General features: G+C 42.2%; 1 protein-coding gene and 1 long non-coding RNA gene across 9 annotated transcripts in view; one reads left to right on the plus strand and one right to left on the minus strand.

Annotated features, from left to right (window-relative positions):
• The window catches only part of Eml4 (EMAP like 4), a 115,839-nt gene extending 97,495 nt beyond the window's left edge, over positions 1-18,344 (minus strand). For 3 of the 6 annotated variants that reach the window (NM_001433948.1, NM_001433947.1, NM_001433946.1), the window contains 1 exon segment: positions 18,081-18,344. In NM_001433948.1, coding sequence (NP_001420877.1) covers positions 18,081-18,105 — 25 coding nt within the window. In that variant the 5' untranslated portion in view covers positions 18,106-18,344. 6 annotated transcript variants of the gene reach the window in all.
• Positions 18,345-18,495: 151 nt separating this feature from the next.
• On the plus strand, positions 18,496-25,729 carry LOC148005062 (uncharacterized). 3 transcript variants are annotated; one of them, XR_015622741.1, is made up of 3 exons: positions 18,496-18,780; positions 20,233-20,313; positions 25,171-25,729. It is a non-coding gene; the product is annotated as an uncharacterized LOC148005062 (long non-coding RNA). The 3 variants fall into 3 exon arrangements; XR_015622742.1 differs by having other exon boundaries at positions 25,179-25,452; XR_015622740.1 differs by lacking the exon at positions 25,171-25,729 and adding an exon at positions 21,900-22,180.
• Positions 25,730-27,360: the final 1,631 nt, after the last annotated feature.

Genomic DNA, 27,360 nt, shown 5'->3' on the forward strand with positions numbered 1-27,360 from the left:
TCCTTCCGGCCTCCTCAGGCACCTGACTTATGCATACTTCCACACAGACACACATACATATAAATAATTAAAAGCAAACATATCTTCAGTAAATAAGTAAGTAGAATTAGAACATTCTATCAAACACAAGATACATGTCTATCCTTATGGAACGCATTACTAATGAAGATCAAGCTATGTAAACCCAAGTAACTAACGGACAGACAGTCAGAGGACACATGCTGAACAATCGAAGGTGCAGACTGATATCTGTAATACCAAATGTATACAGACCCAGCAGAGATGAAAATCCCCTGAAGGTTGAAGTGATGAAAGGAAGGGGTGGTACTTAACACCAGTTGTTGATCAACAAGGGTTAGCAAGACAAATGGAAACTATAAATGACTGATGGATCAGAAACAAGATGGCAAGGAGAGAAGAAGGGGATAAAGAAAAACAGTAAGAGTGGGACCTGCATTAGTGAGAGAAAGGGGAGCACTCTATGAGCACGGTGTAGGAAGGAAAAGAGGACAGGAAACAGTGCAGCAGTCAGCAGTCAGGAGGCAGGCTTCAGAGCACAGGCAGTTTGAAGACCTAGCTAAGAATGCATGTCCTAACAACACTACAGCAGGCCACCTCTTAAACTGGGAGCAACAAAACTCGTGACCCCAAAGAATGAGAGAGCTAATAATGGCCCAATGTGGGTTTAAGTGAAAACACAAGAGGGTCAAATTCAGAGCAGACATCGCAACACTGCTTGAGTGGGTTGTAACCGGAAAGCCATACATATGAACTGTTTTCAGTTTACTCAAACAACTCCTTTCAGTTGCTAAAACAGAAATCACACCCTTGAAAGTCTCATCCAAAAACAAACAGCAACGAATAACATCATTATATGGATGAACTATTAACTCCCATTGGCACAGTTGACAGTCAAAACTGCTTTCAGTACCAAAGTAGGTGTTAAAATCCGGAAAGAGCCACAAGGTGGAAATGGTGACCTCACCCTGGTCACACAACCCACTGTTTGCCTCTATCATCACCACCACCCACAGACAGCTGTTTCAAGATCTGGGAAGCATCACAGGAATTCTGAGTAATTGGACAGGGGTCTTGAATACAGATTGATCAACAATGTACAATAATCCACCTGAAAACAAGAATCTGTTATCAAAACAAAAAGGAAATACATGTTCAAATACATAACGGTAGTTTAGCAAACTCAGACAGCAAGATTTTTAAAAGCACAATCATCCCTCAAAACACCAGACACTGGCACACCTATCAGTGTGCCATCCACCTCGCCCCAGCTAGTCTTGAGTGCTTGTGCTCCAGTGGTCACCGTTACTATAGAAATACCAGAGCCTTTCCCAGGTGATTTTTCTGTAAGCTCATCAGCCACAATCAGACTCTAACGTTTATTCTAGGAAACCATTTATAGATACATTATAATTGACAATGTAGTCATCAACATACACACAGGCACACACGCAGGCACGCACGTACGCCACTGTCATCCTAACAGTGAATTTAATGAAAATGGTTTATTATCTAATTCCCTCTAGTAGCATAAAGTTCATGAGAACAAGGTTTTGTTTTGTTCATGGATATAGGCCCAGTAATATAATAATGCCTGAAATGAAGCATTTGTGTAATACTTATTATTAGATAGATAACTGTTGAACTATTAGATTTCTCACGCTAGGACTACAGTTAGTATTAATTACCAAAAAGTTAGCAACAGGTAGTACATGTTGAGCATGTCTTACCCAAAATGCTTGATACTGGAAGGGTTTCTGATTGATGTAGTAGTTTGGGGGAGATTGGATTTTTGTTTTGTTTTCAGACTTTGGAGTATTTCATAGGCTAGATTGAGCACCCACAATCTAAAACTCCAGTTTTCCTACATCTACGAAGTCTGTGTATAGTTCAAAGTTTTAGTTTTGGAACATTCAAGACTTCTGTACTGCAGATGTTTCATGTCTACAACAATAATCATCCACAAATGAAGGCGTTAATGTAGGAAGAGTTATATGCAAGCCATTGAACTGTTAATAAGGTTTTAAGCTTTACTGTATATTTTAGGCTGAAATTAAGATGTTTTGGGCCCTTTAAAAAGTTATTTCCACTATCAATAAAGTTACTAAGGCTGGAAAGATGGCTTAGTGGTTAAGAGTGCTGACTGCTTTTCCAGAGGTCCTGAGTTCAATTCCCACAACCACATGCTGGCTCACAACCATCTGTAATGGGATCTGAGACCCTTTTCTGGTGTGCCTGAAGAACAGGTACAGTGTATTCATATAAATAAATACTGTAAAAAAGCAAATATTCGACATGAATCACAAGTCAAAAGCAAAGCATCAAGTATCTGAGAAAGTTGTCACTGAAATAGGTAGGTGGCAGACGACAGAGCCCCAGAACTCAGTAACAACTGGGAATGCCGGCAGACAGGCACAGCTGACAACAGCCGACTACACTGAAAACTGCACCTACCAGTGAGCTGCTCTGTCCTTTTCTTGGGTGTTTGTTTCAGAGTGGGAGCAGACGTGGCAAGTAAACATTCCTCTGTGCTCTATCTCAGAAGACACTATGCCCTGACCTGTTTTCCTGCTCAAACAAAGACCTGCCTGACAACAGAGGCCTAAGGTAACCTTCAGGGTCCCAAAGCTCTCTATACTTCACCAAAATGACTCCTCCCGCTCTGTTTTAAAAGCCTACGTTATAAACCCATAAGGACTTTGTTTATAGCTGGAAGAGTGCTGAGCACATACCAAGCATTCAATAAATATTTCCTGACTAAATATTGCCTGAATCCTCCACAGAATTACACCCTTATGAGAGCAGGGATTTCCAGCGCTCACTCAGTGAGGATGTGAGCTACAGTCAGAAAACCCTCTTTACTACACAGTGTATGTAGGATTATGCAGCCCGCATAAGACTCAAACTCCATAATCTTACCCCTGCTGCATTAACAAGCCAAGGAAAGGTGTTCCAAAGAAAATGAATTTCAGTATAAGCATTAAATCCCATTCACGGTCATGATTAATATTTTCAATAATACCTTTCTAATAATCTGTTCTAAATGTTGCTCTCTGGTATCTCATCTCAATCCACATTATTAGAGTCAGAAGTGGGAAGTCACTGTGTGCACACAGATTGTCCTATACCAACCCTAACTGAAGGCTGAAGCCAAGGAGTATGAAAAGCACACACGGCTATGCCCCACCTAAACTGCAAACAGGATGCCCTTCAGATTGATTGTTCTCAAGCAGACCTCCCACTTACTCATCATAGAAGTCAGTTGTGACACTTTTCTGAAACAAATGACTCAATGAAAAACAGACAAATTTTGTCATTTGCTCAAGTATCACTCAGAAGACCAGTTCAAAATAGCCACTTAAAAATAAATATTAGAGACAAAAATACTTGATAGTAATATTGAATGTCTGTCTTAAAAACAAACAGTCGGGGTTGGGGATTTAGCTCAGTGGTAGAGCGCTTACCTAGGAAGCGCAAGGCCCTGGGTTCGGTCCCCAGCTCGGAAAAAAAAACAACAACAACAACAACAAAAAAAAAAAAACAAAACAAACAGTCATCTTAACTTCAGGAAGTCAGAAAAAGCACGTTCACCCAGCTGTTTCTCAACTGTGAACTGCAACCCCAATATCCCACACATCAGATATTTACATTACAATTTATACCTATAGCAAAATTGCAGTTATTAAGTTCCTAATGCTGCAACCCTCATGTTGTGGTGACCCCTAACCATAAAATTAGTTCATTGTTACTTCATAACTGTATCTGAATCTGATACACGTTATATCAGATATGTGACTCCTGAGAAAGTCATTTGACCCCCTAAAGACATAGCAAGCCACAGGTTGAGAACCATTGCTCTGCAGAAAGGAAATGTACTCTTACAGAGTATATAACAGAATAATCTGACCTTTGATATATTAACAGTTCACTCATAAAGATTCAACTGATAATCTTCAAAGAAAATACAGAGCTAGTGGGACAGCTCAGCCGGTAAAATGCTTGCCTGGCAAGCCTGCTGAACCTGAGTTCAATCCCTAGATCTCTATACGAAACAAAAGAACTAACTCCTGGAAGTCCTCTTCTAACCTCCAATTTGATCCACATACACAACATGGCACCTGTGTATTCAGACTCTCCCACACACTCAAAACTGTTACACACACAATAATAAACTTAAAAAGAACACAGTGTAAATAAATGGTCTGTAAATTTTTACCGTGTACATATAAATATGCATATTAATTAATCTATGAACTTAAAAGCTCCCACATTTTACTAAAGACCTCAGACTATTCTTAACAGCATCTGATATCCTGTTAATGATATTATTACCAATATAAGTTTTGATTAGTTTGTTGAACGTACAGTTTAAAGTCATACACCATCAATTTTGAGGTTCAGAACAATCCTTATATACTCAGACAGGCTTGGCAACCTGTTTCCCAGCATGCAACAGGTTTAAATTGGAAGAAAGAAAAAAGGAGTTGGTGAAATGGTTCAGTGGGTAAAGATGACCAGCTGTGTTCCATTCCAGGTACCCACATGGTAAAAGATAAGAGAGCAGACTTCTGCAAAGTGTGTGTATATATGTGCGCACGTGCACACACACACACACACACACACACACACACACGCACACGCACACGCACACGCACACACACGCATGAGAGAGAGATAGAGAATAAACAGATTTATTTAAAAAGGAAAAAAAACCTTTACACCTAAATAAAAAGGGGAAAACTCAGAAACCCTGATCCAGTAGCAACACACACCTCTAGAGTCAAGTATACCATGTCTGTATTTAAAAGAACACCCAGCTTACTGGAGAAATAGCTGATTTCACAAGCAGACTGGGACATATGAAAGAGATTCTGGGAACTGTATTAAGTGCTCTTCTGTTACTAAAAAACCTTACAGAAGAAAGGGTGTGGTTCCAGAGGGAATGTGAGGGACACAGCAGGGCTAAGGAAGCAAGGTGGAAGGAAGCAGGAAGCTAAGAGCTTACATCCTTAAGTGCAAGCATGAAGCAGGACGCTGGAAATGCCATGAGGCTTTTAACTCTCAAAGTCCAAGTTCAGGGGACACCTCCTCCAACATTTTCCCAAACAGTGCTACCTACTGGGAACCAAATGTTCAAGTATCTGACCCTCTCAGGGACATCCACATTCAAACCACTGCAGAACATTCTGCCACATCCAAAAGCAAGGGAAACCACTATGGTCAAAATTCAGAGACAGTTTAAGGATGGTCCCCACAATTTATTGGTTTTTTTTGTTTTTTGTTTTGTTTTGTTTAAAAAGAAAATGTATGTAGTAGATTAAAATAAGACAAATACATAAAAATCTGTGAGTTTTATTTTAAAAGATATATAGAAAATAGATATATTACAAACCACCAAAAGATATATCATCAACACTTGTACGTAAAACTATATATCAGAAGAGACAACTTCTTTAACAAACTATGGAGGGAAACATATATACAATAGAGAGCTAGCAACAAAATGTAACATGTGGATCTTAAATATAAACCACTGCAAAATGGTATGGCCTATAATCCAAGCATCTGAGGAGGTCCTTGAGTTTGGGACAAGCCTGGAATACACAGCTGTTCCAGACCAGCCAGGAAAGGAACCTGTCTCAACAAAACACAACAAAACACACCCAAAATACCAACAAACAGGCAATCACAGACCTGCCTATATTGAAAGACGTTACCATTAAATTTTAGGACTGATTATAGTATTTTTTAAGACCTATAAACTCAAATAAGATTTTCAAATAAAAAGAGCAGGACCGAGCACTGGCATTAAATGACAAGCAGTAAGATTATGAGTAATAATTTAACCATCTAATTAATTTACTGTACAAAGGATTCAAGCCCCAAACAGCTCCAGAAGGAACCACTGCATGACCACAAGAATTATGCCTAGCACTGATAACAGCCATCATCAAAAGTAAGTTAAATTACATTTGATACGTACAACTAAAGATGACAAAATGACCAAGCAATGGAATACAATACAGTGGAGGGTCTATTCATACTTGCCAAGGAAAGACAGCCACAGTATTTTAAGGAGGAAAAATGATTGACTTTTCTGCTTACATGTATTTTCTTTACCCAATCTCCCTCACATATTAGCTAACCACAGCTAGTCAAGGATAAGTGTTCACCGTTTAAATTTAGAAATAATAGTAAGAACTACACATCCAGAATGCCCTTCCACTGACAGCAAATAATTTACATTCATGATCTAAAGTATCACATAGGTATCAAAATATACATCAAAAGTGACTACTGGAAATGGTATGATTCAAAGTTTCACCTAAATCTTATTTATTTGAATTATATACATATATATGCATGTTGTCATTGACTGTCCCCAGAAAAGTTCTACTCCACAGAAGTTTAAAGTGTTTGAAGATTAAGATTTTTAAAGATATAAAAAGTCTATAAAGATGGAACCTTGTCCAGCATACGGAATATCCTTATAAGAAACCAATTTACAGACGCATGTAGAGACACCAGGGATGTGCAGGCACAGTGAAAAGATCAAACACAGCTAGCAATCTTGGCTGGACCTCTAACTTCCAGAACACTGAAAAAAGTTAATTACTATTAAGCACACATTATGCAAAAGTATTTTTTTTCTTTTCTTTTTTTTCGGAGCTGGGGACCAAACCCAGGGCCTTTTGCTAGGCAAGCGCTCTACTGCTGAGCTAAATCCCCAACCCCCCCCCTTATTTTTTTAAATATTTATTTATTATATTTATATGAGTACACTGTATGCTATCTTCAGACGCACCAGAAGAGGGCATCAGACCTCATTACAGATGGTTGTGAACCACCATGTGGTTGCTGGGAATTGAACTCAGAACCTCTGGAAGAGCAGTCAGTGCTCTTAACCATCTCTCCAGCCCTTATGCAAAAGTATTATGGTAGTTCAAACAGATTAATATGCATGTACACAGGATTGGGATAATAAAAAAAATGAAATGGTATTATTTGGTAAGAGCGCTGGTTTTCGGGGGTTGGGGATTTAGCTCAGTGGTAGAGTGCTTGCCTAGCAAGCACAAGGCCCTGGGTTCGGTCCCCAGCTCCGAAAAAAGAGAAAAAAAGAAAAGAAAAGAAAAGAAAGAGTGCTAGTTTTCATGGTGAGAATGCTGGTTTACCTTTTTTTTTTTTTTTTAAAGAAAGGGGGGAGGGGAGGGGAGGGGAAGGGGAGGGGAAGGGAGGGGAGCATAGCATTGCCAGCAGCTAGGAGAGAGGCATTAATCAATCAAGTGCTTGCCACACACAAATATGAGGATCTGAGTTCAAATCCCTAGCACTCATGGTACTCATGTATAAGTTAGACATGGTGTACACATCTGAAAGCCCAACACTGGTCAGGTTTGGGGGAAGACTAGAGATCCCTGGAACTCATTGGCCAGTCTAGTTGAATCAATGAGCTACCAAATCAAAAAGTTCTGGGTTCAGTGAGAGACCCTACCTCAAAAAATGATGCTAGGAAGTTGGCTTGGCAAATAAAATGCCTGCCAGTAAGCCTGAAAGCCTGAGTTTGATTCCTGAAACCTATATAGTGAAAGGAGAATGAACTTCCATAAGATGTGCTCTGACCTTCACAAGTGCACAATGACTTGTGTAGGTGAGTAGGTGGGTAGGTAAATGTGAAAAGGTAAAAGCAAGATGGAGAATAGAGAAACACACCCAATGTTGACCTCTAGCTGCCACATGCATGTAACTAACACACACACACACACACACACACACACACACACACACACACACACACACACTATTGATCAAGGGGGTTCCTGAGGTACCCTAAAATGGCATTGTCAACTGCCACTTGTTGGTGTCCCCCTAGAACTAGATAACAAACCCCTACTGCTGATCCATACACCTTAGCTGCAGGAATAAAGGGAATACGGTGACTGGGTTGGACTCTTCGTTGGTGCTGGCCGCCTTCACAGTGCTAGACCTGTGACACAACATGCTGGGGGAGAACTGTCATCAACGGTCTCTTACCTGTGGACCTAATATGCCTCAGTACCAAGGCAGGATGGGCCCACTGGGGCAACAGTGTCAAGTCTATGGGGACAACTAAGTGCTTTCTTATTGGACTTGACACTGCCCCACAGGAGGGAATTCATGTACATTTGGTCATGTCCCTAGGAGAAGCTATTGATACTGTTTTCCTAAACAACCACGATGTGCCCATCAAATTCCCCTCCAAATAACTATGCTCATGCCCATAGATCAGTGGTGCTGCTGTTCACTTATCAAAACAGTCTTTCTGCAATCATCAGCAGACTGAGAATAAATGACTGCTGAATATCCAGCCATGAACGAGGCATCTAATTTCTCTAAGGCATGAGGAACACTGCAGGAGGAGCAGAAAGAATGGAAGAGATGACGAAGCAGGGAGTGATGGGGAATGCTGACTCCTAGACAGGACACGGCTGCCTAACTCTTTGGTTTCCTGCACAAGCTTGGGGGTCTACATGCAGCTCATGGTTGACAGAGGAGACATTTTCTTTGGTTGTGTAGCTATTAGTAAAGTGTCTGTGCTCCTATAACTCCTATTGAAATTCATTAAGTTACCCCCACACCCACACCCACACCCACACACAAAGATAAAAATAGAAGGGAGACTACTTGGGAAGAGGAAGTGGAAAGAGTGGGGGAAGTCTATGAATGTGATAAAAATATACTGTACAATGTATGGAAATGTCATATGAAACCCATTATTATGTGTTATTTAACACAGGTTAGTAAAAAAACATTTTAAAATACCCAGGAGTGGTGATGCACACCTGTAATGCCAACACTTGGGAGGATCATGAATTCAAGATCAGTCTGAGTACACGAGTCTCTTTCTCTGTTAAACAAACCTTCCCAGTCCTAAAGTCACCAAGAAATAGTAGAAGAGGTGTGGAAAGAAGCATTCAGCCAAGAGGAGCCCAGCAGAGGGTGTCAAAGGCCTGTTCAGGTGTCAACATCCAGGTGAAGAAAAATGTCCCTCCCTCTCATGCTGGGACCCAAGGGAGATGAAGATGTCTACACAAAGAAGTTAAATTTGGGAGCTGGTGAGAAGTAGGAGACAGGAGATTGCTTAAGCAAACTGAAGACCAGATTCCTCACAATTTAAAAAATTAGTTACAAATATGTTGAGAAAACTAAAATGAGCCCTATCGAGTTGTAAGTTCATCTTCACTCCACAAGCACACTCTTTACCTCTGACTACTCTGTGGTGGTAATGGTAGCTATTCACACAGCTAGAACAGGAAGCTGGCCTTTAAGTACCATTCTCCACAAAAATTATTAAGTCTCCTTGAAACGATAGCCACTCCGGGCTGGAGCAGGAAGAACACAGGCACACTGCTCTTCCTCAGCTCTCGGCCGTCACTACGTCACTACGGCTGCTCTCTAATACTGTTGGGTGTGCACGGCTGAAGAACAATGGCCATGGCTCACAGCAAGTAAGAAAACGCTCAGAGGGTGACAGGCATCAGCTCAGAAACTTGCCCAGGGCTGCAGTGGTCAGAAGAGCGTGCCAGGGACCTGGAACTGGAGCTACAGACAATTGTAAGCTACCATGTGGGTGCTGGGAGCAAATTCAGGTCCTCTGCAAGAACTAACAGTGTTCTTAATGGCTAAGCTGTCTCTCCAGTCCCAATTTCTCAATTTTTGAAACAACGAAAGGGCTGAAGAAAACATAAACTGTCTGCTGTGTCTGAACCACAGCAGGCTCTGGCCCAGAGGCATATTTCTCAAAGCGAGGCCTTGGGATGCAAAGAAGCCACACGATATACATACAGACCTCATTCTCACAGGTAGTTTATATCAGGGGTTTGCCCTGGAATTTTCTGAGAGTTCCATATTTTTTAAGTGCTACACACTGTGGAATATAGTTCAAAGTTTATACAATTTTTTTAAAAACTCTATAATGGAAAATGCCAGGGTCACAGAAGAGCTACAAAAACAGTAGTACAAAACAAACAAAACACCACCCATATGGCTAAAACCAAATTTACTCACAGCTAACACTGTCTGCCTGTATATGTTTGGTTTTTTTACATATGTGTATATATTCACCTATTAAACATGTAAATTTTTAAATGAACCAGTAGATGTGGCAATGCATACCTGTTCCCAGCACTCTGAGGCTGAGACAGGACTATACAGTGAGTTTCAGCTCAGTCTAAGATACACAGTGAGCCCTGCCACAAACATGAGCAAATTACAGCCACCATGGTCCTTTCTCCCTGCCAACTACAATGTCTATTTCCTAAAAATAAAAATACCTCCATGCACAATTTTAGGATATTTACCAATATTAGTAAGTTAAATACTGGTACAATAATACTTTAATCTCTCCTACCATGTAAACTTCAGTGTTGAATCAATAATATTCTTTGTTGTATTTTTCTCTTAAAAACATAGTCCAATATTTCTTTAATCTCCTTTAATACAAACCATTTCCAAAAACTCTACAAAGTGTGTGTGTGTGTGTGTGTGTGTGTGTGTGTGTGTGTGTGTGTAAGCACTTTCAAAGTTTTTCTAATTAGATTCAGACAACCCCTTCAAGGTGGAGGCAAAAGTGAAGGCACACACTACATATGCTCTAGGTATTAAGTACAAATTTACCACTTTAGGAAGACAGGACTAGAGAACCAGGATAAAGATGAATAAATCTGAGGTGGAGAGTGATAGATTCTATTTAGAACTAATTAGTAAATCAAAGCAGACAATTCCATTTAAAAGGCTAAAATAGGAGCTGAAGAATTGGCTCAGGGGTTGAGAGCATACTATTCTTACAGGGGCCCAGTTTAGTTCCCAGCAGCCACATAAACAGGCTCACAGCTCCAGGTGACCTGGTGCTGTCTTCTGGCCTCTCAGGAACCTACACTTGCATGCACATACCTTCTCTCCCTAACCCCCCCTCCATATAACTGAAAAATTAAAATATTTTTAAGCTAAAATAATAGATGGTAAATCTAAATCCTCTTACAAGTCAAAAGAATCATTAGACAATCAAATTATCATATCCTATCTACCAATTTTATATAATTGTATTATAATGCACCAAATTTGTCTTCCTTCACTCCATCCATAAGTTTTAAAGTGATAGCACACTACTCATTGTAACTTCTAATGCTCACTCATTTTCATATGCCAGCATTCCTGTCTCCCCTCTCACAGATAGAGCTTAATCACTAAAAATATCTCACAAAATGTTTTACCCACTCAAGTTTATACTACAGTGTAAGTCAAACACACACGACTGAAATTTAAAGTTCCGTTCATTATCATGTGGAGCACCAGCATTTTATAATCTTTCCTCCTGTCTTAAGTCTTTTTAAATGTTGGTCTTGGCTATTAATAAACTGATTTCAGATCAATTAATAGGTCATACACATGACTTGCACTTCAAAGCATCACCCCAGAACCTGGGCCAGAATTCTTTATTGGACTTAATCAAATTTAATATAATCTAAGTATAGAATAACAAATGTATGAATTATGGTGGTAGAAAAGAAAACCAAGGAATAAGAAAAGGTAAGGAACACTAAGCACTGCCGTGAACACCTTTAATCTGAGCACTCACAAGGCAGAGGGATTTCTGGGTTTGAGGCCCATCTGTTCTATACAACAGGAGTTTTGGGAATACACAGAGAAACCCTGGTTTGAAACAAACAAACAAGCACACCTCCTGGGGGGTGAGGGGGGGCAGCCACTAGTTAACAAAAACAAAGAAGCTGGATAGAGTGGCACACACCTATAATTCAATCCCAGCATCTAGGAGGTAGAAGTGAGTGCATTAGGAATTCAAGGCCAGCCTCAATTATAGTGCAAGTTTTGAGGCCAGCCTGGGCTACATGAGACCCTGTCTCTTTTTAAAAGAAGGAAGGAATGGTGAGGGTGGTGAGATAAGAAGTAATGATACAAATTGCACATCTTCAAAGACATTTTTAATTTGGTGGGGGGGGTAGGGGGTGGCAGGGAATGGCAAGCAATCATCTTGTGACTGCAAGTCTCGGTGATAAAGTATTCCGTGTAAAAACACACATTTATATAATGCATAACTTCAATGTAGCATTTATAAAACGGCCAGTGACTTAGCATCCTTGTCTATGATTTCAAAAACCACTGCAGAGCCTTAATTGCTATTCAATGTAAAATGCAAATACAGTGTTTCCTTCCCTTATCTAAACACTCATCAACCAAGGGCAAAGTCTCAATTTCAAATGTTGAACTTTACAAAACTGCCATTTTATAAGAAACAAAGCAGAGTGCTTCAGCAGTGTGAGGCTACAGAAACTGATTAAGAGGCTTCAAAAGTCAATCATTTTGAAAGGAAAAACTGATTTTGAAGAAAAAGATTCCAGATTTGGTTGTTGTTTTGTTTTGTTTTGTTTTGTTTTCCCAGAGCTGGGGACCAAACCCAGGGCCTTGCCTAGAGCGCTCTACCACTGAGCTAAATCCCCAGCCCCCAGATTTAGTTGTTTTGTATTCAATGTGTTCATGAGGTTTGAGGAGTTTGGGGCAGGCGAGAGTGACAAGGCGCATGCCCATAGTGCTCACACTAGGAAGGCTAAGGAGAGAGCTAGCTCATGGACAGTGTAGGCTACACAGCAAGACCCTGGCTCAAAAAGAAGCCACTAATGGAGAAAGAAAGAACCCTGGATTCCATCAGATAAAGTGAGCTCAGGGCTCTCTTTGGTTTGGTTAGATTGGTTTGTTGTTCTTTTGTTTTTGTTTTTTAAAAGGTTGTGTGGCAGTGAGGAAAATGAGGATGAAACTGTATAATTTTCAATATTAAAAATCTGGGCAACACAAACCCACCAACCTGTTAACTCAGCTGCTCACGTACATGACATATGATTATAAGTTATCTTTCTTTTCTGCTATTGTTTTATTGTTTAACATAAAAACGAATTCTGAGTTAACCCTTTCTCAAAAGAAAGAAAAGCAAGCCTGCCCTAGTCTTGAATAACTTTAGAAATAACCTCAGACTCTCTGAAGCTCAATTCCATCTACAAAAAGGTAACAATTTAGACCTTAAAACAATGGATTTTAAAGGATGGATTTTAAAGGATAAAGGTTCTTTGTAAACTGGAAAGCAATATGTTAAGTTAAGGTGTTACCCTAATCTTAGGCAACCAGAACTACAGACTGAGAGGTAACATACAGGCGCGAGGATCCACAACACCCTGGGAATCTGCCACAGGGAGACAGTAGCTGTGAGCTACTTCCTTCCACTGTTACAAGGTCTTATGATTCATCTATTCAAATATCAAAATGTTTTCAAGCTTCCTAGGAACAAACGGTAAGGTTTTACATAATATGGATATAAGCTTTCATTCAGACAGTTTTTCTCTAACTCAGATATAGAAAATAAAAATTAAAACAAATAGACCTAGTCATATAATCCCTGGAGTTTGGACTGCCAAATAAATTCTTTCATAATATCAAAAAAAAAAAAATCAGGCTTTATAGATAAATACCTAGCAATCTCCAGATGTTCACTCTCTGCAATCACTTGCTTTGCTACACAGCACAGCATTCTAAGTGGTGCTGCCCTCCTTTGCTTCTACTCTTGGTGTTTTCCTACACTTGATAAACATTTCTAGATGCCTATTTAAAGTCAGCGGTTGGCTCCTAAAGGACAAAAGCATGTGTTTTTATTGTCCTTTCTTTAATGGTAAAAAGCACAGAGCTGGTGGTCCACCTACTGCATTAGCTCCACACGTTTAGTAATATTCTAGCACACTCATACTGTAGATATTGTACCGACATTTGAGTTAGTGTTCAGATCATGTTACAGATAACTATCTTCTTGCATGTGCTAGTGTGTGTGGTAGGTTTGCACGCTCAGATACATATGGGCACAAGTGTGTGTGCAGGTACATATGGAGGCCTGCCACTGACCATCAGGCATCTTTCTCCATCACTTGCCACTGAACCAAGAACTTGATGGTAGAATTACAGGTTCACTGCCACACCCATACATATAGATGGGTGCTAGAGAGCTGAACGATGCAGCAAGCAATTTATCTACTGAACCATCACCCCAGGCCCGCTTAAAGTTATCTTAAGCCCTTCAAGACAACCAATAAGAAATTAAATTGTTTAGGAAAAAACCCAAACGATTACACGGAAGAAAAAAAAAAGGCTTACTGAATATTCAAAGGCTGTTTGAAACTAGATTAGTACTGAAAACCAGGCAAGCATGGTGGCATGCACCAGTGGTCCCAGTTACTGGAGAAGAAACTCGGGCATAAGAGTGGCTTGAGCCCAAGTGTTCAAAACCAGCCAAGACAACATAGCATGAGTTTGTCTTACAAATATATTTTAAAACAAAACAAAATAAAACAAACAAACAGACGAAAAACTTTAAAAGGGCTTGGCATAGTGGAACACGCCTATAATTCCAAAACTCTGGAGGTAAAGGCAGGGGATCAACAGTTCAAGACCAAATTCAGCAATGAAGTGAGTTCAGGCCCAGCCTGGGCTATGTTCAGAAATATAAAAATGAAGTCCTGCATTTCTCATGTAAAGAAAGCAAGATTTAAGCTGAATATATAGTTCAGTTGGTAGAGTGCTTGCCTACCATTTATGAAGCCATGGGTTCAGCCCTCAGTACTCCATAAACCAAGGAGTACCCGTGGCACATGCTCAGTAGGCAGACACAGACCAGCCTACCCAGGCTGCATGAGAAAATGTTACTTCTTACACATAATAACCTTCATGCACTATAATTTGAATTTTCTATTGTAAACTGGAATGGTTAAATTTATACTCTCTTTAAAATACAAACCTTCACGTTTAGGCTAATCCCAAGATAAATACATTAAAATTAAAACTCTTTATTACAAAAAAAGATTTTTACCCCAGGGTGTGTAACCTAGCACTTGGGATGCTGACCGTGGATCAGCCTCAAGTTCAAGGCAGCCTGGGATACATAGTTAAGACCCTGTCTCAACACAACACAAAACAACAAAAACTGACTTAAAACCTGAAATTAAAAAAAGAAAAAAAATATGCTAAAAGACTAAGCATAAAATGTATCCAACCCCTGCCTGGAAAGTCAGCAAGAAAGGCTTTATTTATCGGTGGTTTCCTGGTTTTGCAAACATACCTGAAGTTTAAGATATATATTGTGAGGCATGTTGTGTATATACCCATACAGAGATGTGGTGATGACACACCAAAGAAGTTAAGTTTAAATTCCTGTTTCCCGAGTGCTGCCTTTCAAATGACCCTAATGTAGGTACTGAAAGATACTAGGAGATACTATGTAACTAGGAGAAACTCCATAGTACAAGCACCTACCAGCCACACTACCCCAATTCATCAACTGCAGAGAGTAAAAGGATCCTTTAGTTGCTTTTATGTAATACAAGAAATGTGTAACTACATCCCCTTTACAGGCATCTTATAAAACGCGTGTTTTTCTTATCTAATCACTCTGACCACAGGCATGGCTTGGGTTTGGATTTCCTTAAATAATCAGCTTTTACAGAATCATTCTGCTGATAAAAGCACTGGATTTTTTTGCTTATGGAAATGTAGTCTTCTCACAATTTTTCCAAGAACCTCTCTAGTATATGAAGGGAGATATAAACATTCACTTCCTTGAGAAAAACGCTTTCAATATGTTACCCCAGAAGAATTTCACATGGTTTGAATTCTTTAGTTGAAAAAAGAAGTCTTTACACATAAGTGCTTTCTTTTACACTAATGGCTCTCTTGATGATAAAATAAAGATCAATGTAACTCTAAGCTCCAGGCTAATGAACTGCAGGGAACAGAAACAAGCAATTTGGCAAGAAGTGAGCAGAGCTCTGCTTAAAGGCTACTAGTAAAATATACCACCTCCCCTCCCCCACTCCCAACCCTTTAAGGTTTCAATTAAGATGGGGCCTAGTTTTACTCATAGAAAGCGACAGAAAGAGAAAGCACAACTCCTGCTACAAAAGTCTCTTCATCGAAGGCAACTCTAGAAAGGAGACAAAAAAAAAAAATCCCTGTTCTTCAGCTGACACAGGCACATCTCTGCCTGCTCAACACCAAATCTTGAGGGCAAACTTTCATCACATACCACTCAAAAGATGGCAATTCAATGTTAGGATCACAAAAGACGGTGTGAAATGAACGTTTAAAGTCCAACAGTGTGCATCTCTAGTATGATATAAAAATGGGATTTGTTTTCCCGATTGCAACTCTTTCTGTTGTCTCTGCTGGATTAGTTACGGGATACACTTGTTTAACAAGGCATATACACTTTCAAAATTAACTTGAGTGCTTCAATTGGGGGAAAGGGCACTTTCAAAACACAGGGGCTTCTGCAAGTCCCCCGCTGAATCCTCAGAATTAACAAACTCAAGAGTGAGATCCATCACATACAGAGGTCATCAGAAACACCCCCCCCCCCCAGACACCCAATCTGCACAGGTGTCTGCACAGACACACAATCTGTCACCTGTAGGTGACACACAGGCCAGTCTTCCAGCCAATGTGAACTGGGAACGAATCCGCACACAACTAAAAACCAACAAATGAAGAGTTAATGCCTCGCTAAAAGGAGCCCAAGAAGGAAGCAACTTCACTGTGTAGGGATTACAAGACATCAAAGGTTAGATAATGGACAACAGGTGTCTTTGGAGAGAAAAGAGCTACAATGCATTGCTCCTATTTTAGGATTTCCATTCTCAAAGCAGTATAACAACTTTTTTTTTTCTCTCAAGAAAGTCAAGACCCAAACTGTGCCTTTACTATTTAACAACTGTAAGGGCCTGCTGCTCTTCTATTTGCTTTTAACTTTACTTTAAAAAAAAAGAAAGAAAGAAAGAAAGAGAAAGAAAGAGAGAAAAGAAGAAAGAAAGAAATCCATCTAATCCCAACCTTGTGTGGGCATATTAAAATCTGGCTTAGTGCCAGATGGTTTGCTGATCAGTGAACATTAACTAACTAGAGATTTATTATCAAGAAATGGAAAAGAAAAGCATCTGACTACAGGGCTACTGCCACATAAAATAGTCAAATATACAAATCAAATCCAGCCACAGGTATCACATAACCACAGTATCAGCCAGAGCAGAGTCGTTTCTCTCGCCATACCACTTAAAGTTCAATCTCTCCAGTAACTAACTGGATTCCAGTGGCCTCAAAGAATAGCAATTCCAGACACAGGTACTGGTTACCCCTAGAGTTCTTCCTGTTCCCAGATCAGTCACAAAATTTACCACCTGTACTCTGGTTAAATGGAACACTGAGAAGACATTTCAGCCAACCGAATAACCTATCCCTTTCTCTCCGTTCCACAAAGACAGCATATTCCAAAAATGGAGAATCCTTTCTTTCCCGATTGAGGCCCCCTCTTATGGGTTCACTGGGCAGGATTACTTCTCTCCAGCATGCATGGAGAACATACTTCTGCTTTTACTCTTAAAGAGGGTCCCCCAACACAGATGCACCTCTTCCTTTCCTGTACTGAGTAAGTGATATCTCTCCACCACTGCAAAACGTGCAGTGAAGAGGAGGGAAGTTGTCAGTTACTGAGGGCTACTTAATAAATCTCCACATAGAAAGACTGAGAGGGATAACTCCAATCCAGAAATGGGACTGGAGACTCCTACTCTCTGCGGAAAGACTGCTCCAATCTTGCCTACAATTCCGTTTAAGAAGAGAGAGGTACTCTGAGGGAGACAGCTGTATTTGATGAAGGGGTGCCCCGTCTTTAACGGGGGTCGGAGGAAGGTGTTAAGTGTACCGGGAGGGACACAGCAGTGGCTGGAGGGTCGTTGAGGGGAAGGAGGGCCCCCGCACTGAAGGGGGCTCTGGGAAGAAAGGAGGGTCTGGAGGCGAGGGCTGCATGGGGGGAGGGGCCGCCCGTCCCGGAGGCGGCGGCGGGGCAGCAGCCTCGCGGGGACCATGTGCCGGGAGAGGCGGCCACCCGCAGGGGCAGCCGGGGAGCAGGGCCCGCGGCGCGCGCGCAGGAAGCCGGGGTCCCTGGTTACGCACGAGGGGCGCGAGCCCGCTGCCGGACTCACCGAGGCTGCCGGCGAAACCGTCCATCTTGCGGGGAACGCGCCGGGCTCGGGGCTCAGCGGGGCGGGCGCTTCATTCAGCACACCGACCGAACGGCGGCCGCGGAACCTGAAGCGCTGGTTCTCAGCGTCGCCCGGCGCCGCTTCTGACTCCCGCCTCCGCCGTCCGCCAGTCAGCCCGTCAGCCTGAGGGTCAGTCGGTCAATCGGGTTGCGAGCCGCGCCGCCCGCCGCCTGCCCGGCCTCTCTCTCCCAAGCCGCAGCAGTGAGCGCCGCGCCGCGCCCCGCCCCCGCGCCCGCGCGCAGCCACGGCTCCGCCCCCGCGCACGCCGTCACGCTTCCGATCCCGCCCCCCACGTGATGGGAGGGGCGGGGCTTCTCCCGACATGCCCCTCCTTCTGCCGGGCCTCCGCAACCGCAGAGAATAATTGAGTTGAGAGGCTACTGGCTGCACTTGTGTTCTTGGCAGGGTTCGCGGCCAGTGTTCCCCAGCCTGAAACTGGGTCTGTGTGGATGGGGGCTTGTGGTATCCTGCTGCTAGGAAGCTGACGTGCATGGTGGGATTCTCTCCCTCTGGGAACCCTGTGGAGTACAGTTATAGTCATCTCTTTTGAAGGGAGATGATAATCCGACAAGGACGGTAAGAAGGCAAACAAGTGAGAGGAGGAATTCACTTTCCTGGGGTTCCCATCTACTCTAGTCAGGTGAGGAATTACAAGTAGAAACAAGACTTTTTGACCAGCTTGAGGCGAGGTCTGCCACAAGTGCAGGTTCTAGGACAGAGCACAAGCAAGCAATGTTAATGCTGGATGAAAAGATATCATCTTATCCAATTCCTACGAGAAAAGACACAGGGTCTTGACTACCTAGTCTGCCCAAGGTCATGGAACCTGGTGGAAGTGCACCTAAAGGGTGGCTTGTCTTAATCCCCTTTTGTTCTTCCCATCAGGGTGCAAAGCCACAGGATAACTTATCTGGAAACTACTGTACAGACTATTAGTTTTTTTTTTTTTTTTCTTTTTCTTTTTTTTCGGAGCTGGGGACCGAACCCAGGGCCTTGCGTTTGCTAGGCAAGCGCTCTACCACTGAGCTAAATCCCCAACCCCCAGACTATTAGTTTTTAAATAAACCTGAGTTCTAGGCTCAAATCCATGGAGTCACCTAACTAATTTAGGCCTGGCTTTCATTCATTTGCAAATTCAAGGGTTAGACTTGTAACCAAAACACTTCCCATCTTCTCTAGCCCTTTAATCCTGTCCTCTTTCCTTACAAAGACATTTGAATAGTTTAGGTCCCTTCTAAGTCGAAGGTTGTGCAGATTAGAGTAACAACAAAAACAAAAACAAACAAACAAACAAAAAAACCTGTCATGATGAAAAAATTTACAGAGTTAAAAGATGGAAAGGATTGTTAAACATCCTTGAAGTACACCTCTCCCCTTTGATGCCTCTTTAAACATCTTCCCTAAGGGACTGGAGGTATACCCCAGTGACAGATTGTGCTTGGTAAATATGAGGCACTGGGTTTGATTCTTGGCTCTGGAAACAGCAAACAAACAAAATCTAACTTAAAAACTTAAGTAAACATCACAGCCAACCTAGGAGGCTGTGTTGTAAATAGGACACAGCAAGGCTGAGAGATGGCGGTCAGTCCAGTGTTTTCCATGAAAGTCTGGAAAGTGTACTGGATGGTGAGGAACTGTACCTGAGGCTGACCTCTGGCACACACATGCACAAGCACAACAAACGAAAACGTAACGTTGGCTTTTTAAAAATGTCTAATAAAAAGTCAGGTTTTCTTCTAGCATGGTGAACCAATAGTTTTCGATAATTGAAGTAGAACTTGATTTCACACTTACAGTAAAGCTATATATATGTATATATGTATATATACATATATACACACACACATATATATGTGTGTGTGTGTGTGTGTATGCTAAAGGCATTCTGATTAATTTCATATGATTCACATTGTAAAAAAAACCACAATGTATCACATGTTTAAAGTTCTACATTGCTGCAGTACTAATTGTGTTCCTGACAGGAGACAAATGTCTATTTTGGCTTGACATCAATGAAAGCCAAATTCTCCACTTACAGTGTACTTATCTGATGATCTGGCTTTGTGTGTGGCAATCTTTGCTCCTCCCACAGCGCTCACATACTGCCAGGGTCAGCTGTATGTCCACATGGAGCTCTAACCTCTAGCCCTGAAACTCTATGACAGGATGCCAGGTGAGTCAGTGCAGAAGGCCACAGGAGCACTCCCAGAATCTATTGCTAAACACAAGTAGCCGGCAGTGACTCAGTGCAAATGGCCATGGTCTGTGCAGAATATATCACAAAGCCTAACATTAAATGTATCCCCAACTCTTTGCGAATAGTTGCCCCAATATCTAGTTGTTCCAATAGTTCCTGCCGGAGTGGAATACATGACTAAGGGAAGCCTGGGATGGATAGATACGCCTTCCTACATACTCAGTACAGACTCACGCTGCAGGGCATGCTATACTCTCCTGTAAGTGAGCTCAGCACCCTGGAGGCTGAGTCAGGAAAACCAGAAGGTCATCTTCACATACACTAATGCAAGCCTGGTCAGAAAGAAACCCTGTAATCAATCCTGTCCCCAAAACCAACAAACAAACAGGAAAATTGGGGGCCAGGGGTGAGGAATTTGAAGCTCAAGCATTGTGAACTTTGTGATAAATCTGCATGTGTTGGTTATTTTTACCTAAGTAATCCAGGTTTACTCTAACCATTGAAACCAACCAACGGAATTTAAAAAAAAAAAAAGCTGAAACAGGAAAAATGAAATAAAAACCTCAGAATGATAACAAATAAAGACTGAGGAGATGGGTAGGAAAGTCTCAGTAGGTAGGGAAGTCTCAATGGATAGGGAAGACTCAATGGGAAGGGAAGACTCAATGGGTAGGGTAGTCTCAATGGATAGGATAGTTTCAATGGGTAGGGAAGACTCAATGGGTAGGGAAGACTCAATGGGTAGGATAGTCTCAATGGGTAGGGAAGACTCAATGGGTAGGGAAGGCTCAATGGGTAGGGTAGTCTTAATGGTTAGGGAAGTCTCAATGGGTAGGGAAGACTCAATGGATAGGGAAGCCTCAATGGGTAAGGAAGACTCAATGGGTAGGGAAGACTCAATGGGAAGGGAAGACTCAATGGGTAGGGTAGTCTCAATGGGTAGGATAGTTTCAATGGGTAGGGAAGACTCAATGGGTAGGGTAGTCTCAATGGGTAGGATAGTCTCAATGGGTAGGGAAGACTCGATGGGTAGGGAAGGCTCAATGGGTAAGGTAGTCTCAATGGGTAGGGAAAACTCAATGGGTAGGGAAGTCTCAGTGGGTAGGGTAGTCTCAGTGGGTAGGGTAGTCTTAATGGTTAGGGAAGTCTCAATGGGTAGGGAAGACTCAATGGGTAGGGAAGACTCAATGGGTAGGGAAGACTCAATGGGTAGGGAGGACTCAATGGGTAGGGAAGACTCAATGGGTAGGGTAGTCTCAATGGGTAGGGTAGTCTCAGTGGGTAGGGTAATCTCGTGTGGGACAGTGGACCATGCCAGGAAACTTGGTAAGATTGAACAGATTGAAAGCCCCAAACCTTGTATCAGAAGACAGTAGAAGTTTTACCTGCTCCTAACCAGGCCCCTGTCACATGACCACACTCCCTATGTAGGAAAGTGATCTATAGTCATGTATATCAGAACAGAGTTCTCCATGCCAATGAGGTATCTAGAGACCCTGAGAGTTAACCAATAAGCTTCCCTTCCCAGACATTTCTTCCTTCTAAAGGTTATTTAAACCTAGGTCCACCCCGAGGAGGCGATATGCATTTTCCATGACGAACAGTCACTAAACAGTTTGGAACCAAGGACTGGCTCTCTCATCAAGAACCACCGTGGGGGGCTGGAGAGATGGTTCAGCAGTTAAGAGCACCTGACTACTCTTCCAGAGGTCCTGAGTTCAATTCCCAGCAACCACATGGTGGCTCACAACCATCTGTAAAGAGATCCGATGCCCTCTTCTGGTGTGTCTGAAGACAGCTACAGTGTACTTATATATAATAAATGAATAAATCTTAAAAAAAAAAAAAAAAAGAACCACCGTGGGGAGCATGGAGAAAGCCTCTGCCTACAGAGCCCCGCCATCTAAGTCTCTGCAGATGGTCCCTCCACACTCCCAGTCACTGTTAAGCTACTTCCTGGCCCCCAACCCCAGACTCCTCATCACAGTCCTGTGGACCCCTGACCCTCCGTTCCTGACTCCTCTGTTTCCAGTGGTTTCCAGAGGCGACTGAATGCCCAGGAGTCAGGGAACCCCAATTTTGGTCTCCCACATCTTAGGCTGCATTTTCCCACCCCCTGAGCAGTGTGTCGGCACTTTTGACAGCCCATAACCCTTCAGTAGGTGTGGAGTAAATGTGGAAACACAGTCTCAATGGGTAAGGTAGCCTCAGTGGGTAGGGTATGGTAGGCTCAATGAGTAGGGTACAATATTTGCTGTATTTGTCTGGGGACTTGAGTTTAAGTCTCAAAACCCATATCAAAAACTAGCAGCGCCCCGCCCCAGGAAGCTGTAGCATGTGCTTTTGGTCCCAGCACTCACGAGGCAGAGGCAAGTGGATCTCTGAGTAAGAGTGAGAAATGCTTAAGACAGTGGTTAAGAGCACTGACTGCTCTTCCAGGAGTCCTGAGTTCAAATCCCAGCAACCACACGGTGGTTCACAATCATCTGTAATGAAATCTGATGCCTTCTTCTGGTGTGTCTGAAGTACAGCTACAGTATACTTATATATAATGAATAAATCTTTAAAAAAAAGAAAGAAAGAAAGGGAGAAAGAAAGAAAGAAAGAAAGCAAGCAAGCAAGCAAACTCTGCCAGGCCCTGTACCTTTAATCCCGGCACTTGGGAGGCAGAAGCAGGCAAATCTCTGTGAGTTAGAGGCCATTCTGTTTTATATAAGGAGTTCATCAAGGCCAGCCAGGGTGACACAGTAAGATCCTTTCTCAAAAAAGAAAATCATGGGGTTGGGGATTTAGCTCAGTGGTAGAGCGCTTGCCTAGCAAGTGCAAGGCCCTGGGTTCGGTTCCCAGCTCCGAAAAAAAGAAAAAAGAAAAAAAAAAAAAGAAAAGAAAATCATAAGTAGACAAGTAAGCAAGCAGATTTGTTAAAGATATATTTATTTTATATGTGAGTACATTGTTGCTGTCTTCAGACACACCAGAAGAGGGCATTTGATCCTGTTACAGACAGTTGTGAGCCACTATGTGGTTGCTGGGAATAGAACTCAGGACCTTTGGAAGAGCAGTCGATGCTCTTAACCACTACGCCATCTCTTCAGCCCAAAGCAAGCAGATTTGGTTAGGCTGGGAATGTGGGAATGTGGCTCAGAGTACATGCACAGAGAGAGCCCTGGAGTCCATGCACAGAACCACATAAACTGATCATGGTATACACGACTATAATCCCAGTACTTGGAAGGTGGAGATAGAAGTATCAGGAATTCAGGGTCACCGTTGGCTATGTAGTAAACCAGAGGCCATGCTGAGCTATGTGATAAATTGTCCAGTTTCTAATCCCAGTTCCATCAGTTAGGAAGACTAGACACAGTGTCTAATCTCTGTACTTCAGGATTCCATCTGAAACATGTGATGGTCACATTTCTGTGTCCTACAGCTGCTGAGGAGACAGAGTGAGATAATCCAGGTAAAGCCCCTAGAACAGGATCCAGGAAGCACTGTTGCCGCTACAGTTTCATAAGCGGTCACACGTCTGTTCTGCTCACCAGTACGTACTCCAGCATGCTCAGTAGTAAATATTTACTAAGTAATGATTGACACGGAAACTAGTCGATCTGAGCTCATCATTTCAACATCCAATCCCCGGCTGTTTTCAAGCAACCAGTGAAAGTTTGCCGGTTTTATGTTTCTCCAGCGCGATGTTGCAAACTGTCCAGCAGCCACAATGAAGCGAAACATTTGATATTGGTCTTTCAAAATGAGCATTGCAGCAAGGTATTAATTATCCTTAAACATGAAACACACTTAGAGCTCCAAATGCATGAGACAGACAGTTCTTAATTACTGAATGCAAAGCTAAGGATTTTTGTTTGGGGAGGTTTGTTTTGTTTTCTTTTTGATTTTCAAGACAGGGTTTCTCTGTGTAGCCCTGGTTGAACTGGAACTTAATCTGTAGACCAGACTGGTCTCAAACTCACAGAGATCTGCCTGCCTCTGCCTCCAAAGTGCTGAGATTAAACATGTGTGCACCACTATTAGCTGAACAAAGGTTTTTGTTTCTTTGGGGTTTTTGTTTGTTTTGTTTTGTTTTTTAACAAGCTCCACTTATTAAGAAGAGGTTTTAGTTCAGTTTTAGCATTGGTAACAAGGGGGAGAGCAAGGTGCTCAGGAAAGGGACAGTATATACTCTGGCTTCTCAATAGAATCACATAGGGTGGTCACCTTGAAAAGGACTTTATCCGGGCTTTATCCGGGGTTGGGGATTTAGCTCAGTGGTAGAGCGCTTGCCTAGGAAGTGCAAGGCCCTGGGTTCGGTCCCCAGCTCCAAAAAAAAGAACCAAAAAAAAAAAAAAAAAGAAAAAAAGAAAAGGACTTTATCCTTAGATTATTTTTACTTAGAGACCTTTAAGTACAATTACATTTTTTATTATATTGTATTTAGAGTGCACTCCTGGGGGTATACACACACACACACACACACACACACACACACACACACACACACACACACACTCTCATGCATACACGTGTTGTAACAGAGGACAAGTTACAGGTTGGTTCTTTCCTTCCACCATGGAGGTCTTGAGGATTATCTCAGGTCACTGGATTTGGCAGCAGCTACCTTTACCGGCTAAAGTATCTTGTTCAAATCAACAATTTAATTCAGCAAAATAAAATATGTACCATTTTTATGAGCTCAAGTATTACATATGTTATATGTAGCTGGGTCAAGTACAAAGACTTAAAACTTGGTCCTTTCTTTTCTTTTCCTTTCTTTTCTTTTCTTTTCTTTTCTCTTCTTTCTTCCTTCCTTCCTTCCCTTCTTTCTTTTATTGACAGAGTCTCAGTCAATACAATCAATACAGGCCGGTCTCAAACTCCGTGTCACTGAAGATGATGTTAAACTCCCGATCCTTCAGCTCCCATCTCCCAAATACTGTGATTGAAAGCCTGTGCTAAATACATGGCTAAAATCAGAAGCTTGACTCTCTGCCTAGTTACCTTCCTCTGCGTCTGAATGAGAACATTGTCTGAAGAGCTTCAGAACACTTGTGAGCACGTGTGAGACCTGTTGTCCAAGCCTTGACCTCACAGCTGGAAATAAAACCCAGCCTCCTTTGCTGCCCTCGTTGCTTTACTCTCTCGTTAGAGGGCCTTCGAAAGTAACTACAAATGTTTTGTCTGCTTGCTTTTCTCTCAGATATTCTTTTTTGTAAAAGAATGTCTTTTTAGCCCCTTGAATTTTATTGTCTGAATATTTTTTTCTTTTCTTTTTTTTTTTTTTTTCAGAGCTGAGGACCGAACCCAGGGCCTTGCGCTTGCTAGGCAAGCGCTCTACCACTGAGCTAAATCCCCAAACCCTGAATATTTTTTAAAAAAAATAAAACTAGCCAGGTGATGTTGGCACACACCTTTGTCCTGGCACTTGGGAGGTGGGGGCAGGGGGAGGGGGAAGGGGGGGCAGATCTCTGTAAGTTTGAGGCCAGCCTGAACTACAGAGTATGACAGCCAGGGCTACACAGAGAAACCTAAATGAATAAATAGATACATAGATAAACAAATAAATAGTAAAATATAATTACTCAATGATTAGTACCAGTGTTTGACTTGAGTGCTGTCTTTCACTAAGACTTCCCAAGTCCTACCTGCTTTCCAAAGGAAGAGATTAGAGGTGTTGTAAGGTCTCGGTGAGCTCTGAAATCTATCCCATGTCTTGCCTGCCAGGCCTCACATGGGCTGGGGATGGAGTTGTTTCAGGGATCCATGAGCAAATGAGTGGACACCAACTGAACCTAATTTGGGCAGTTCCAGTGGCGCCATCTCTGACTAGCCAGGGAAGAGAAATCTCCTGGGGCTATGGAGCCTTCTTCCAGTGCTGACTTAACAGTGATGCCATGGAGAGGGGTCTGAACGTGTTGAACCAATAACCAAACTTGTCCGTTAGAGAATCAACTTTAAAGTTTCTTTTTATGTGCTTGAGCTTCACCGTTTTAATAGATGCTGGGCAAGCCTTAGAGGCAAAAGCTAATAATTTTCAGGTGTCTATCAGGCATACAGACTCTTTAGCCCTTAGGGAATTCACAAGCAGCCTTTTACAAAATTAAACTCCTACAAGGAAATACTTTCAAACAGCAATATTAGGATGGAGAGCAGCCAATTAGGGGGATTTAATTCTCAAAGATAATAACACAGGAAGCTCTCTACTTGCAAATAAAATATTCTCAAAAGGTCATTTGTAAGTCAGTTGTTTGAAATTAGGAACCGTGCTCTAAGTGATGGTTAGGTTACTGCTTTGCCCCCCAAAACATGTAGCATGCTGATCCTAACCTGCCTGCCCTGAAACCACAGTGATGACAGCCTTACTAAACCAGCTTGAACCAGACAGGTCTGAAGTTGAATATTGTCCATTGTAAGCATCTGTGTGGTGATGTTGTAACCCAAATACAACATGTAACGCCATTTAAACTTTCAAAGTGATGACTTACAGATACCCCACGAGGTGGATCTTACTCTCTGACTCCTGAGATCCGGAAAAGGAATCTGAAAGAGTATGAACTAGTAAGTGGGGGGTGTGGAGGGATTTGAACCCGTATCAGTTTGCTTCTGAAGGCCAAGTTCTTCTCAAGACATCTGTTTGCCTTTTTGAGTCTTTGGGGTTTTTCTGGAAACCTGTGGAGGCCGGGGTGAGGCGCTTCTCAGCAGTACAGTTTGAGAAACGGTGGTGTGACATCAAAGAAATGCTTTGTGGAGATTAACCTGTGGGTGGATAAACGGGAGGAGGGAGTGGAAGTGTGGAATCCAATGAGGATTGAGTAGGGCTTGCCGAGGTGTTGCAGGAGGGATGGCAGTTACAGAAACATCCAGAAGAAAACAGTGAAGGAGAACAATCCACAGAACCCTTGCTGGCCCGCTGGCTGGGTGGCCTCCGGAACTAAGGACTCAGAGGGAGTTAAGGAGGGTCCCTAGGTTCCTGGCCATAGAAAGAACGGTGGTAGCATTTACTGAAAATGGGAAGTCAGAGACATGAGA

This window comes from Rattus norvegicus, chromosome 6 (genome assembly GCF_021556685.1).
Source record: "Rattus norvegicus strain SHRSP/BbbUtx chromosome 6, alternate assembly SHRSP_T2T, whole genome shotgun sequence".
Classification (NCBI taxonomy): Eukaryota; Metazoa; Chordata; class Mammalia; order Rodentia; family Muridae; genus Rattus; species Rattus norvegicus.